The sequence below is a fragment of the Necator americanus genome, chromosome III, assembly GCF_031761385.1.
Source record: "Necator americanus strain Aroian chromosome III, whole genome shotgun sequence".
Classification (NCBI taxonomy): domain Eukaryota; kingdom Metazoa; phylum Nematoda; class Chromadorea; order Rhabditida; family Ancylostomatidae; genus Necator; species Necator americanus.
Genome location: NC_087373.1, coordinates 11,218,612 through 11,233,967, shown reverse-complemented (window position 1 = coordinate 11,233,967; position 15,356 = coordinate 11,218,612). Strand labels below are relative to the sequence as shown.

Genomic DNA, 15,356 nt, shown 5'->3' with positions numbered 1-15,356 from the left:
AATTTAAATAAGCAACACTATTGAATTGTTCTCAAATGTAGATTACAGAAGATTAACGAGAAGTTTTTACATAATTCATATCTGTTTGGAAGCTTTTAATAGCTAAGAGCATCCAGTCAAAATAGGCACAATCCATTAATGTAAAATCTGATCGAGGTATGCAAATTAGGACAACAAGGCATATAGTCTTCATTTCTTATTCATATCACCATCTCCTGATCGATTGCTAATTTATCGAAAATGACGTGGAATGCTTTCAAGCGACGCATATGCTGTAAATTTGCTGCACATGCGACCAATGCAATGGATTCATGAGTAAAACATTGGTGCTTACTGGAAACTCTCAATATAATCATGCTATATAATAATGCGCTTAGTCCGTGTGTGTGTGTGTGTGTGTGTGTGTGTGTGTGTGTGTGTGTGTGTGTGTGTGTGTGTGTGTGTGTGTGTGTGTGTGTGTGTGTGTGTGTGTGTGTGTGTGTGTGTGTGTGTGTTTTTTTGTCTGCGTGTCACGAAAATACTCCATAATGATGCAAAGCTCTGCCCGGTTGGGTGCCGAACCATGGCCGTACACCTGATAGAGGAAAACTTTACCCTTCCACCATTGTCCAGAACATAATTCTAAAAAGAGAGGGGAGGATTATCATTGCGTCCGTTTGGTGAGCTGGAGCCCCAACGGCAGAATGGGTTTCTATGACTCATTCGCGTATCTATTTCCAAGCATATTTCCCTGATGCTGCTAACATCCTTTCTTCCCAAAGTGGAAACACACTTTCAAACGGCTGCTTAGATACAACAAAAGCCAACACACGTTCACGTGGTCTGACGTAGACTTTTGTCTTCATCACTATGATGATGATATTCGCCTCATTCCATGTTAGCACATTATTCTGTGCTAATTTTTGAGAGCTGAGGTAACTCATACTTCGACCAATGTTTCCAATTTCTGGAGATTTCAGAGAAACATAGATGTAAAATCAAGTTTGATTGTTCTCCAAATATAGTACTGACACTTTTAGGAAGAAAATCATGAAGTCTCCCATCTATGCGTAAATTTTTGAAGAAGAAATTGAAGAAAAGGTTGATAGAAAAAAACAGTAGTAATTTCGCAAAAGAAAGTCGCTACTGTTATTTCCTATTGATCGGTGAAGGCGAACGAAGTGAACACTGGAAAAAGTCTGAAGTCCGGCTTTAGATGGACGTTCAGACTGGTAAATAAATAAATAAATAAATAAAATAAATAGAAAATCCGGAACGAAAGACTAAGTCTGCCCTCCTTGGTATATTTCTACGGCTAAAACTCTGCTGCATTTCCAGTGCCTGAACGATAAGAAGGGGTACGGCCACCTCTATTCCCAAAAATATGTCAACCACTTTTTTTTCCAAACGAATAGGTTTTTCGGTAGAATTTATATCTGTCTATTCTCTAACAATTATAGAATTGGAAAAAAGAAGGAAAAATTGGGCCATACCTGTTTCTTTGGTTTTTTTTTTCGTTTAAAATATGCTGTATGTATTTTCCAATGAGTGCCGATAACAAGAGGTTTATGCACCACTATTCTAAAAAAAATATATCAATCACTTTTTTTGAACAAATAATTTTGCCACTAAAAATTGCATCCGCTTCTCCTCTGACAAGGTAAAATTAATTTCAAAAAAATAAATACGTAATATTAGGAACTGCAGATTTTTAACAGATGGAATCGCTTCGTCTTTTGTGATTCTCAGCCCCTCAATGTATTGGTTGTTTTCGAAATGTTTGGAAAAAGAATCGAAGAATGAAGGCATCACCTCACGAATCTGGGGCGATTCCGTCTATTTCTTCGTAACTGTCGTAAAAACCGCCCTGAAGATGCGACTTCGAGCGTTTCGGTGCGCTATTTTCTACCACGAGTTCGATTGGAGCGCGCCAGCCTTGTGCACGAGCCGCATCTTCAGGGACGTTTTTTACGGCAATTAGGAAGAAATGGACGGAATCATCCCCCACCTCTTCATAATCTACTATCCCGTATACGAATACTTCACCTGAAATCCGTACCACCTCGGATTCGTGGGGTGATGCCTTTGAGTGTTCTGGTTAGGAGTCAGGCACTTATGGACTGCTAAACGTGGTTCTTGGACGAAGAAATACATGATTCTGAACGTCAGCGCTAACGGTTGGTGCCGTCAATGATCCCGACAATAATGGTTTTGCTTCTACTGACAGCGATGCGAAATGTGATGAGCGTTGTTTACGGAAGGTTCCTGTAGGAAGATGAGCCCCAGAACAACGGTGGTTTGACATGCGGTCTGGCGAACTCACAATCGTCCATCAGCAGCGAATTCATTTCGCATTTTTAACGAACGGGTCTAGCGAAGAAGGGCAAAACTACAAAAAAGTTTCTCTTGCCGGGGAGATTTATTGAAAGTAGTTATAAAAAAATAAACTCTCGCTTATTACCGATGGTACACGAATGTAAAATCGTCTTACATTACGATTCGTACATATGCGGAAATTTACCGTAGTGGTTTTCTCAGAAAAATCAGCCTTAAAAGATCTCAAGTTATATCTAAGAGATACCAAACATTTTTATGTTAAATCGTTAAATGTTATCATGTTACAACAAAATTTTATGTTTTATTTGAAAATGATGAAACATATTTTATTTTTATAGATTGTGTTGACCGATTATCTGTATTTGTTGTACACAATTTTGTGAATTTTGGAATTTTCAGTATGAAAAAAACAAGGTAATTAGACACTACGAATCCTTCTTTCTTTGTGATTTCTTACGCACTTTAAACAATTTTCGTTTGCTCTCTAAATGTAATATGTTTGCAAATTTAATGAACAGAATAGTGGACATAGGAGAAAAAACGCTAGCAAAAATTCCTCATATTGCTCAAAAATTCTGTTTTGTAGCTAAAATAGAAGCAGTATAAAAGAAGTATTAAAGTTAAAGATTTAAAATAAACATGGACAGTTTCTCCTCTTCCTAGACTCTTCATTCCTTTGTAGATGTTTAGAAGAAAGGTAGTGATGTCATTTTTTTTCCTCCTAGATAATATTCTATGTGAAGGGAAAAATTATTCAATTACCTACAGTATTTAAATGCAAAAACTAAAATAAATGGCTCTGTTTTAATTGGATTCAAGATTTGCTGCTGATTTGTAGCGATATGTCTGGTTACGCTCAACCAAATGCATAATTTGCACTAAGTCCTGACAAACGAGCGTTCTAAACGACGGCAGCAGCCATCGCGAACCGCCGCCATCGCCGTCGCCTCCTGCATCGTCTTCGAACAGTCCACATACGCTGATATGTAAATTAGAAGATGTCAGCTGATAGAAGACGATTACTGACGGGCGAATGTGCGATGGGGATGCTGCTTTTTCCATTCATTAGATAAGAATATCACCAACCACAGACAGTGCTCAGAAATCCATTCAGAAAATAAGCAATATTTCCGGCTTCCAGAAATCTGAAGCTCTGTTATAATATTTGAAAATGCTGGCTACAACGTCTCGTCAAATTTCTACTTGTTTATCTTGATGAATTACTAAAATTCAAAAAACACCAGAGGACCTTGGGTCCCAACCTACTGAACACTAATAGCATTTACGATAAAACATGAAGGAGGCAGTGCTTGATTGCTTGACTGCTCTATTTCTTTAGAGAAATCCTCCAAAATTATTTTCTTCAGTGACGTTCTCTTAAACCCAAATTAGCAAAATCCGCACTTGAAAAATTACAGCAGAGTTTTGCTAAGATTTCGCGAAAATAATATCTAATTTCCAAAGATTTATCCTCTAATGTGTTTTGTTAAGCGTGTTCAATTCAGTGTAGCTGACAGGCAAGCTGGAAAACTTTAGCACATCTTTATCTGTGCCTGTATAATTGAAGGAATAATTGTTATTTTTCGTTCCTCAGCGAGAACTCATTCAATTCCTGCAAGTTTTCTCTCGGGTGTAGGATAATATAATCGTTTTTATGGTCACATTCATCAACGTCTTTAACACATGCAAATAAATTCAAAGGCAGGTAGTTTTAGAGATGCTTAATTTTGATGATTTTAAGACCTAATGTCTTTAAAATCTTTCCTTTCATGTAGTTATAATTTCTTGACTATAAATGGATGTTCGGTATATCTCACACAATCGTGCGTCACTCTTCCAGAATTACCAATTTTCCAGCAAATACTTCAGCAATAAGAAAACTGTTTGAATTTGTTTGTTTTCTCATTTATTTATTACCTTCAATGGCGCGAAAAAAAGGATCTGGCAATGATGAGTACAAAAAAAAAACACACAGACAAACAGAGTAAAAAAAACAGCAAGAAGAGAAGAAGGAGCAGGGAACAGTCCCGTGTTCCCGATTCCGGCACAAAGATGATTCAGTACGAAAGGTTTAAAAAGCCTGAAAAAAAAAACCAAAAACAAAACTCAGGTAAGTTAGGTATTAGACATTGGGTATACTGTTGTAGATATACTATTTTTAATTCACTATTGCTATTACATATTAGCTGTATTTGTGGCTGGTGTAGTGTAGCGATTAGAGACTCTGCTGTCTGCACGATCGATCATAGGTTCGAATCCGCCCTAGTGGTCACCAAGCCTTTCATCCCTCCGGAGTCGACAAATTGGTACCAGACTTGTCTGGGAGGATAAAAACACTGACCTCACACATCGGCTAGCTTTCGCAGGTCATTGTATAGGTCAGTTACCGTTCGAAAACCTCAAACGATTCTGAATTGAAGTGAAAGTAGGTAGTGAAGGTATAGTGAAGGTATATGAGGAGGCGTATCCCAAGCGGGTTGATCAAAAACTTTGTCCCAGAAACTTTGTCCTTTATCCTTTATCTTCAAACCACTCAGTTGCATCGTAACCTTGGCCTTTTTTTGTTGAAAATTTTTGAATTAAACAATCAAACAAAACACTTCTTTGGACGTTTTTTCGTTACTACCTCTCTTGATTATCTTGCCATTTCCAACTGTAGTCTCTGCTGTCTTACTAAGACCACCTCGATAATAATCCCTTTAAAACTCCTACTTCACCTTTAGCTTTTTTTGTTTGTTTGTCTATTTTGTTTCTTTTGAATTTTCTCGCGCAACATCCGTTGGTATCATCTGTTGGGAAACATTCGATCACCAAGCGTGCGGTTGCTCACTTTATGATTTTGAGCTGAGGCCCGGTCGAGATTTTATGGCGGGACGATTGCTGATTGAATACGTTTCTCAACAGCAGGATCCTACTTTTCTCGTAGTGATTGAGCATGGTTCCAGGTAAGACTCATAATCCAGCTGGAGTAATGTCTTGAGGTTATTCTTCCTCGCTCCTCTGACACGCGAACGGACGATGTCAGGCCACGCGGTACTTTCTGACACTACCTCAAACTAGGGTAATTAAACCTTTAACAATTATCATTAGTCGTTGGGCGACACTCCGCCTCCAAGATGACATCATTCTTCGGAGTCGTTGTCCTTTCCTCCTCCTTTGCGACTCTCCTCTCGCAATGCCGCCAGTTCTATCCTCGCCGACTCGATCCTCTTGCAGAGAGCGGGGTAGTGTCCGCTGTCTCGCAGAATCAGATCTTCAAACGCGGTTCCTCTCACTCGACTGCAGTACCAGCATTCTCGATTTCTAAACCTGCACTGGAGCGACGTTGGGCAGTCTTCCAAGCAGTGAACACATAATGAAGCCGCGCGAATGATTTTGTAACGCGTATCTCCGTTTTGTATTCGGAGGCATGAGTCAGAAAAATGCTCGCCGCGAATACCACAGAACACGCATTCAATGCCAGGCTCGATTTCGAGTGAAAGCTCCTCTCGCTTTCGAAAAGAGAAAGACTCGAAATCTCCATTCGTCGGATCATAGCTCGTAATTAGTCCACGCGACTATTTTCTCTCTGTTCCTTTCGTATTTTCCTCGTTTTCGTTTTGGGCTCCACTTTGTCATCGCTGGACGATTCCGACACGGGAGCAGGTAACTCTGGCCCACTGACCTCTTGGACCATCTTGGAGCAATATTCTTGATCTTCCACTTGATCAACTTGGATCTTATGGTCCGACAATACGCGGTCCTGAAGCATCTACTTAGTAGCAGAATCTGCTCTGCTGCTCCCGCCAAGAGAAATGCTTTGTCGCTTTTCATGTGACTCCATTGTATTCTCAAAGTGGTCTAGACGTTGATGTGTTGGTGGAAGGCTTGAAACAGAGTCTCGAGGTCTTCTTCCAGTTACAAACCGAACAACTTGCGATTCTTCAGATCTTTAATTATACGCGATAGATTGCTCGTATCACCATTCAATTCCTCGAGGCATCCTGAAACGATAGTGATAAACACGCTTGTCGTGTAAAGGTATAATTAGAAGCTCATGATTGTATACGCGTTCGAAGCCGGTGCTGTGCGTGCCGAAGTGTTCATACTCGTTTACTATGCACGTTTTGAAAGAGACGAGTGGACAGAAAGATTGGAACGCGAACACATATACGAAGAAACTGCCGGACAACGCGAATAAATAAGCGAAACGCGAACATTCCAAATCTCACTCCACACGTAGAAATGCATAAGTAAGCCATTCCCACTAGTATGAACAGAGTCCTAAGTGTTAGTAATATTGTCTTATACCAGTGCATAAACATGTCTGCAATATGGAAGAAGTCCGGCCACTGAGTTTCGTAGAGACAATTGGTTTGTCCCTGATGTCATGAGTTTATCATTGCATTAGCAGTGTGGGTGAATTTCAAGATTCCCACTAATTCAAGTGTGGACGTTTCAGTTCCGCATGATACTGAACATGTCATGCCAATACGCGCTCTGTTAAAGCTAAAGCGAAGGATTGATTCAATTCCTTTCTCGTCACATCTGATAGTGAAGCTTGCAGTATCACATATTACCTCGGCTAGAATAGATTTAGATGTGCACATTACGCGGGCTTGGGCGCTAGGCTTCTGCCTCACTAAGAACGCACGCAGATTCTGCAAAATAGACAGGCTGGTACAGGGTGAGCGAACCAACCTCAAATCGGAGATCAGCGCGACCGCTAAGCTTGACAGGCACACTTGCCATGCCTACTGCGCACTGTAGGCATGGCGGGTGTGTCCCCCATCGCAAACAACCCCAGTAAGGGCGCCGTATCCCTAGAAGTTATACTAATACCGGCGTCAGTATCTATTAACACGAGGACGAGGACCCCATTGACTCTAACTGGAATTTGTGCCACGAAGAACTGGTCTTTATTGGCAATAGCCAAGACTTCTACCGGGACAGAGGTGCGTTGTCGCAGCCATGCCGCGATTATCCTCAAGAAAATACGGCCTATAATTACTACTAACCCATTGACCACACGAGCGGCCCCCAAAAGGACGAGAGCAAGCAAAACCCCCAGGCAAAATCCAGCGGCGACTCGATCATAACGAATAGTAACAAGACTAAAGGCGTTGAAAGCATCAGGAACCGAAAAAGGGGAATTAACACAAACAGCATCAGTTGAGGTACACAACGAAAGAATCAACGAGCAAGCAAGTAATAAACGAACGTCTGGTAAATTATGAGGAGATCATAGAGAAGACTGAGAAGGTTGACCAAAAGCAGAACTTGCTAGCTCTTCGTTCCGCTTCATGAGTGCTGAGACTCGGATATACAGCATTAACAGAGGAGGAAGAAAATCGCTGGCGATCAGAAAACGGTAAGGCACCACGAAGGCTAGACTGACGCCCACCTAGAGCTGGCAGTTGTACTGTCAACGATGGACACTGTCGAGCGTGATGACCAAGTCCTCCACAGTTGAAACACGAGTCAACTGTGGAGGACTTGGTTTGACTTGAGTTCGAGCGACTAGGAATAAGTCGACGGTCGGGAATACCATGCTAGCGGAAAACATCCTGATTCCTTGCTGGTGCTGACTGCTGAAAGAATCATAGCCGGTTCGTGCGAGACAAACTTCTGCGCACATACCTACGTTCTCCAAAGTTCGTCCGCGGCGGTTCCGCTGCCACCGCCTTCACCTCTATGGTGCGTGCGGCGCTAACTGGGTTGATCAAGCGGTCAGTTGTGGCCTCGGTTAGCAGTTGCTCAACCATTTGGGCCTTCGCTACCGCTTGCTCGAACGTCAAGGGGTTGTCTAACTTGACGTAGTAGCGAATGTCAGGACGCAACCTAGCCACAAAATCCTCAAGGACCCGTTCCTTCTGACTACTTGGGTCCTGGCCGGTCGTAGCGGCTCGGACCAAGTTTAGCATTCAGCGTTTCGCCTGAACATGTAAACGGCACTAGTCTGTGTGTCGGCCCATCCGGGCTATAAGTTGCAACAATAGGGATAGTAGCAATCCCGTTCCCGACTCACCTATATCGTGAAGCAAGGTAGGAGTACCTTCGTCCACTTTCCTTGTTAACGAAATGGTTGCTGACCTGGCGTCGTTCCATACTTCCGTAGTTGCCAAGGCAGCAGCATCGCGCAATGTCTTCGCATCTCTCCCATGTGCGTTGTCGCCGTCGTTGAGTTCCTGCAAAGTACGAAGGAGCCGCCCAGTGGCGCTCGTCAAAGAAACTGATCTGTGTATCGGGGCAACCGCTCTAGACTCTAAACTTGAAATCGGAGGCACAGCCCTAGAATCAGAACTCGACATCGGGGCAACAGCCCTAGAATCAGAACTCGACATCGGGGCAACAGCCCTAGAACCAGAAGAGAGAGTGCGCGAACGAGTGACAGGCGGACCTACCACATAAAAGGCACACACCAGGAGGGCGTTATCGCGTTATCCACCAACGTTATCGCGACTTATCCTCACATAACAGGCGCCGCAAAACCAACACGAGGAATTCAAAAGAGGTAAAATGGCAGAAATAATTAGTTGCGAAGGTAAGAAGCTGCGGAGGATTCAAATGGAATAAGGAAAGATGTAGCAAAAAGATCTGGGAAAGCAACTCAATTGAAAGAGTGCCCATTATATGAGGGGGTCGTGGACTGAAAATACTACAACGACGCGGAAGATTAGGAAAAAAGACAAGGAAGAAATACCGCGATAGACAATGAAAACGAAGGTGCTACTGAAAGAACTAGCATGAGGAAACGAATGCATGACTACGAAAAAAAAATAAAGAAATACGATCAGGGTTATACGACATGATCACAAATAAAAAACTAAGTCGGATTGTGTAGGCTTCTTATATAGAAAGACCGGACGGAGGCGGGGCTCGCGGGCTTGGCTCGAGGGTTTCGCAATACCCACGCACCAAATCCCGCCAAAGTGTTTCGAAATTCCACGTGCAAATTCGAACTGGCCAAGGTTTCGCAACAACTTGGCCCAAGTCCAAATCGACTACTTGAGATTTCGCAACCCTACAATTCAAACCCAAACGCGAAGGAATTTCGAAATTTGAAAGTGCGCAAAAACCCAGTGTGAGAGAGAAGAAAAGAACAGCCCAACGCAAAACGAATAGAAAAGAGCCCCAGCCAAAAGGAAGGGAAAAGAGGAGCGAGAATGACGGAGCTTAGCAGAGTAGAAATGCAGACACTATCACGAGTATTTCCAAAACAAGCAATACCGACAAGTAATATGAACAAAACAACTCACCACATCATATCCGCAACATTGGTCTAGATAACGGGCCATACCGGCCAATATAACACAGATCTAATTATCAGGCCGTACCGGCCATCCTACTACCCATATACATGTCACCCGAGGCATGACCTCATGCGCCCTCGCGCTGCTCGGTCATGACCTCGCCCCAGGCTAAAACAACGGGTCCGGACCATCACGCGCGCTCGTCAACTTACGTCAACCTCGGTGCATCTCAAGTCATCATCAGCTAACGACCGCATCACAGGATAAAACGCGCTAAACAGCCTAGCTGTCCTACCGCACTACTGGACCCCCTAAGCCATATCATCAGCACGAACACTGCACCGGCAAACTTATATCAACATCAACATCAGCATTAATATCAAACGCACCGGAACATCACTTACCTCGCGCGGAAACTAAAACGCAGTTTATACCCTCGCCGGGTTCTCTTTCCTTTTTCTTTTGTGACTTTTTAACTTCTTTGGTCCATTTTAGCTTTTTCGCTTTTTTTGATTTTCTCATTTTTGCGAACCAATAGCATAATAACGAACACAACACATACCGCCATCACTCCCATTCCCCTTAGACCGTTCGCATGGGTGCACTCCATGCAAACGACCGAAAAACAAAATAAGCGACATGAACACAGCTACATAACTAACCGGAGCACGAGGAAGAAAAGCGGGGAGTACCAGCAGCCGCTGCACGATACCTGCGACTTCACGGCAGCGAGGAGTGAACCACTCGCTGCTACCAGTAAGCGTCGCACAGTGGAAGCAGCTCTCAACCCATACAAGAAGAAGCCTTACCTCTAGCAGATGATCTGGGTTTCGCCCCCGTCGTTAGCATCCTCGTGAGGCTTAGGCTAGCAAAGTGGTCCTTGGTGTCGTCGTCCCATGCGTCCCTGATCGGTCCTTGGTCTGCAGGTATCCAGTGGCTTGGCTGCTCCCTGTGTGCTCCAGGCCCAGCCGCGAGACTGCTCCGCCTCACGTGCTAGGTGGCTCCGCCCCTAAGGGGAATATTACAGTAACGATCAACTTGCGATAGAGCACATTATCCACATCACTTACAGACGTAACGTTTTCTTTTCTAGCGTGGGTAGACGGAGTTCATCAGCCAACGCATTGATGAAAGACAATTCAGCTCCAGTATCTGGTAGTTCCGGGATTTTCCTTAGTGTGTTCGTCTTTGAATCCAATGTTGTTATTTCTCCTGTCGGTAGGAAAGTTGTTCTCACCCCAAAATCCATTCGATTAGCTAAAAGATTTGGTTTGAACACCGTAAAAAAAGAACAATGGGAAAGGTGAGCAAAAAGTGGATGCCAGATGACCGGGTAGATCTAATTAAAAGTCGATGTTATCGATAGCGGGGTGACGAAACTACAAATCAATGACCTCTTATTCATCTTTGGAGGCGTTAATTCGTTGCCAAGATTGAGTCCATCTAAATTTCATCTATTATAACTATACAATCTTATCTGCTAGAAATAATGACGAGAAAAAAAAACACAGATCCACAGAAAAAATGAAAAAAGAGTAAAAAAAAAAGGAAAAAAGCCGGAAATTTCTGACACGACATCTAGTTAAAGAGACTATGAAGGTTAGAATGAGAAGTATTGGGTATTCTATACCTTATTAACTTTTTGAAACCAAAAAATAGACAATTTTGTTCAAAATCTAGAATCAAAAATACTCTTCTCAAACTTCTACTAATTCTCCTCCATGTTTCCGGGAGAGCATCAAAGCGCCTTTCCATTTGCCGCTGACGAAGAGTATTTCTACATCGTAATTGAAAAAACTGCATATTTTTAACGGGATAACCTTGTAAAAATAAAAAAAGAAGTTTTTGTTCCTGTTCTTCTTGTTTAAAAGTGTGAACAGCATCCATTCCAGATAAGTCTTCAGCGGAACTAAACCCTCAAAGAAACCATAATGAGACGGCGGAGAGATTACTAAAGTAGAGCAAAAATCATATCTTTTAGCTCTAAAGAGAGCTTTAAGACTGTCTCGGGTCCTCTTTGAGGTCCTCCTTTCCAAAATTATCATTGCCTCAGGTTGGAATCAGGAGTGCGATTGGATTGAAAAGATGGCCAGCCTTTTATAGATATAGGGTGATTTTATAGATACAAGCATAATGGTCTCCTTTTCTGAATAAATTAAAAATAGAAAGGATCTACATAAAAAGAAAAGATTGAACTTCTGAAAAGTACATGAAATGCCGTTTTTGATTAATGGTATGATCGGCCTATACTTCTTTGAAGAAGACGGTGACACACCACTGAAATGTTAGAGACCCTTGTGGTCCCTAAACTGGTAGACTTGGATACCGATCACATGGTTTCAACAGGACTTGTCCCACAACCTACATATTTAGCACGACGTTCGGAGTGCTGTGAGAAATGTTCTCCGAGGCGTTTAGTAACACTAAGCAGACACGTAGCGTAGCCAACACGGTCACTAGAATTAAAAATATGTGACTTTTTTGGGTATATCTAAAGGAAGATGTTATCGAACATCCTCCTCGATCCCTCGAAGATTTGAAGAACAAGATCGTGCAGGAAATCGATACCATTCCGTTTGAGCATGCCTGAAAATTGATGTAAAAACTTCCGGGGACGTCTTCAGCACCTACGTAGCAACTACGTCCGCCATCTGTCAGATGTAATTTTTAAAACTCAATTAATAAAATGTACAATAATAAATAAATTTCAATCAATTCAATTCCTCAATAAAGCTCATGTACTATTCAGAAATGTTATAAGTTTCTTTTCTTTCTATGTAGATTCTTGACCTCTTAATTGGCGCTAGCCTGAACAAAAAGGGCACTCCATGACGTAAGCGCTAAAGGGGTTAAAATGTGAGATTGTTATGCGCCATCCTTTATCACAGCAACAGGCGTCTACTTCAGAAACTCGCACTTCCAAAGAAATTACTATACTTCCAGTGCCGAGTTTCTAAAAGCGAGTCTTTCGCGATGTGCACTATTAGGCCACAAAATGGAGAATAAGAACGGTGATTTTGCCTTCCTACTCGGTCAGCTCAACGTTCCGAAGAGTTCTCGATGTCAGATTACCCAGAAGTCCAAAAGAATCAGGAAGGAAAAATGTTCAGAACAAAAAAAAAATTGTTCAGAACATAGTTCGCAAATATCTGAATGAATACGCAAAACATCTTTCTGTAGATACACAAGTCAGATGGATCAGAGGCATTGGAACTGATCGTGTAGAAAGAAAGAAGCAACGAAGCAACTACTTACATCTCTAAAAATATGAAATTCAGTTTAAGCACTTTTCGTTGATAAATTCTCTGGATGTAAAGAGTTATATACGTTGGGTAAAATGTTCTGCAACATCGTTCTTGAAGTTGTAAATAATGTTTCACGTACTCATCGCATAGTCGTTACAGTGATAAAAAAACTGATTTATTCCCCAAAAAATTCTCTGAATGCTGGTTTTAATTAACTTGAGCTACTTTCGTATGAATTTCAATGCGTATTGTTGTATCTTCAGTTGGATTTTTCTAGTCGAGGTCTTTAAGTTATGAAATATTTTTGCTTTCGTGCAAAAACTTATCCTCCATGGACCTTTTTTCATTGCTGCCCTTTTTTGATTATCTTGCCATTTAAACCACGAGTCTGGAGTGGTACTGATTTCCGGTGGAGTTTCGTAACGGGGTCGTAGATTATGGAGAGAAGGGTGATTCCGTCCATTTCTTCCTAATTGCCGTAAAAAACGGCCCGTAAGATATGGTTCTGGCGCAATTTTTTCTACAAGGAGTTCGACTGGAGCGCACCAGCCTTGTGCGGCACGCATCTTCCGTGTCGTTTTTTGCTGCAATTAGGAAAAAATGGACGGAATCACCTCCTCTTCATAATCTACTATCCCGTATACGAATACTCCACCCAAAATCCGTACCACCTTAGATTCATGAGGTGATACCTTTAAATTGTAGTTTATTGTGTAACTAAAATCACCTTGATAATTATCCCTATAAAGCTCCTATTTCGTCTTTATCATAACAGCTTCCTTGTTGTTTTTTTTTGTTTGTTGTGTTTCCTTCGAATTGTCACGCGCAACTTCCGTTGGTTTCACCTATAGGGAAACCCTCAGGTATTACTGTAAGCAACAAACAGCAAACATAACACTGGGCGAGAAGTTGCTCACTTTTCCAATCATATAGATTTTATAGAGGAGGTCCGGCAGACATTTTATGGACGACCGCTGATTGTGTAGGTTCCTCGACAGCAGAATCCCACTTTTCTCGTAGTGATTGAGCGTGGTTCCAGGTAAACCTCATAATCCAGCTATTAGCTCAGTTCTGTTTGTTTGTTTTTTTCGGTTAACGCTTCTAAACTTCCCAGTGAATATATTTAGAGTTGTAGATCACATTGGTGTAGGTTATTCCAAAGATGTGTACATTCCCAGCCTTAACATTCAAGGGACATGGTACGGGCAAAAAAGCTTTAACATGGTAACTTCAATGATGGATAGAGAGGCAAAGAAAATGAAGAAAAAATGAGAAAGTACGTAGCAGCAAGAGCAGAACTTTTTTTTGTAAAAATTTCTCTGGATGCAACCATTCAAAACGCATAAAATTGTGTTTGTAGTATTTCCAGGAAATTCTCTCCTAGAAATCCAAAGTTTTCTAGGAAACTTTATCCTCTCCAATTTTCTGTGTCCTATCGTTCTCTACGATTTTCTTCGATTCACTGCAAACGGCTTTTTCCTCTGTTTCTGTCATATAGGAGCCGGAATGTAGTTGTAGTGATACGAGGTTACCACTACTCTGTGTCCTTGTCGTCGATGGTTCGTGCCCTAAGAAAGCCAAGCTTTCCGACTCTATGCACTAGCAGCAGATTTGCCTGGAATGGAAGTGCACTTACTAAATAAATTAGTCGACTCTCGCAACCTCCAACGTTGCCCGCATCCAGACGCGTCCATAAACCTCAAACGATGCTCGATCGAAGCTGCTACATCCTAAACGCGAATTGATCTACGCCAATCGCTATATCCTTTACGCTTTAGCTTCAGGAATGAAGCTCACCGTTCTTCAATGTACGAGTGCACCTACAGACTGATGCAACATATGGATGATGGATACCCATGTGTGTTTCTTCCTAGTTTTTCAAGAACTGTTTCAGAACTCCCTCGTCTCGCTAAAAATTTGATCCTTCTTCAATACTCATTTTCTTTTTTTTATGAACCTCTGCGGTTCCGAACAGCTGTAGGACGTACTGGCTTATCACAAGTGACGGATTGATCAACCTCAAACCCTTTAGGACACTCTCGTAGACTCGAACTTAAGTTCTGCGTACCACGTTCCAGATATCACGCGATTCGCAGACTCGCAAGGCCGCAACCTGACTGAACTCCATTGAAGATCCATTTAGAATTTGAAACGCAGACATATTGCGTGAAAATTTTGAAAATCTTTCATCTTCCACTTAATCTAAGTGCGATTATATGAGAATCACACCTATTCATTTTCAGACAAACAATTCAAATTCCCCCCATCTGAACACATTAGTCTCTTACGGCAACGTAGAACGTCATGCTTTTATAGGCACCGTGTACCAAAGGTATCCGACAGTCGGAACACTGATGGGTCACAAAATTTGAAACTAGACGTCCTTGCACCCTTCCAGTTCCAATTTGAACGAATCTTTCAATTTTTCAAATAACCATTAAGAATGTTTCGTGTATTCTTCTTTTTGCTGAACATTTATTCAAGGGCGCCATCTCAAAAGCGAATTATGAAGTTAATATAGAAGATGTGATTATTGAATATATACGTACACACTTAGACGCAC

General features: G+C 41.9%; 4 protein-coding genes across 4 annotated transcripts; 2 read left to right on the top strand and 2 right to left on the bottom strand.

The window, feature by feature from the left end:
• Positions 1-5,181: 5,181 nt before the first annotated feature.
• On the top strand, positions 5,182-12,686 carry RB195_009253 (uncharacterized protein; the record flags this gene model as incomplete). The annotated part of the gene is made up of 3 exons (XM_064189721.1): positions 5,182-5,261; positions 12,456-12,559; positions 12,616-12,686. 3 exons carry the CDS (start codon positions 5,182-5,184, stop codon positions 12,684-12,686), a joined length of 255 nt encoding a protein of 84 aa, XP_064047304.1.
• RB195_009256 (uncharacterized protein) lies at positions 5,861-7,047 on the bottom strand (the record flags this gene model as incomplete). Its single annotated transcript, XM_064189724.1, has 2 exons — positions 5,861-6,058; positions 6,997-7,047. The coding sequence occupies 2 exons, from the start codon at positions 7,045-7,047 to the stop codon at positions 5,861-5,863; spliced, it is 249 nt and encodes an 82-aa protein (XP_064047307.1).
• On the bottom strand, positions 7,721-8,219 carry RB195_009255 (uncharacterized protein; the record flags this gene model as incomplete). Its single annotated transcript, XM_064189723.1, has 2 exons — positions 7,721-7,886; positions 7,936-8,219. 2 exons carry the CDS (start codon positions 8,217-8,219, stop codon positions 7,721-7,723), a joined length of 450 nt encoding a protein of 149 aa, XP_064047306.1.
• On the top strand, positions 8,377-8,706 carry RB195_009254 (uncharacterized protein; the record flags this gene model as incomplete). The annotated part of the gene is made up of 1 exon (XM_064189722.1): positions 8,377-8,706. The coding sequence occupies one exon, from the start codon at positions 8,377-8,379 to the stop codon at positions 8,704-8,706; it is 330 nt and encodes a 109-aa protein (XP_064047305.1).
• Positions 12,687-15,356: the final 2,670 nt, after the last annotated feature.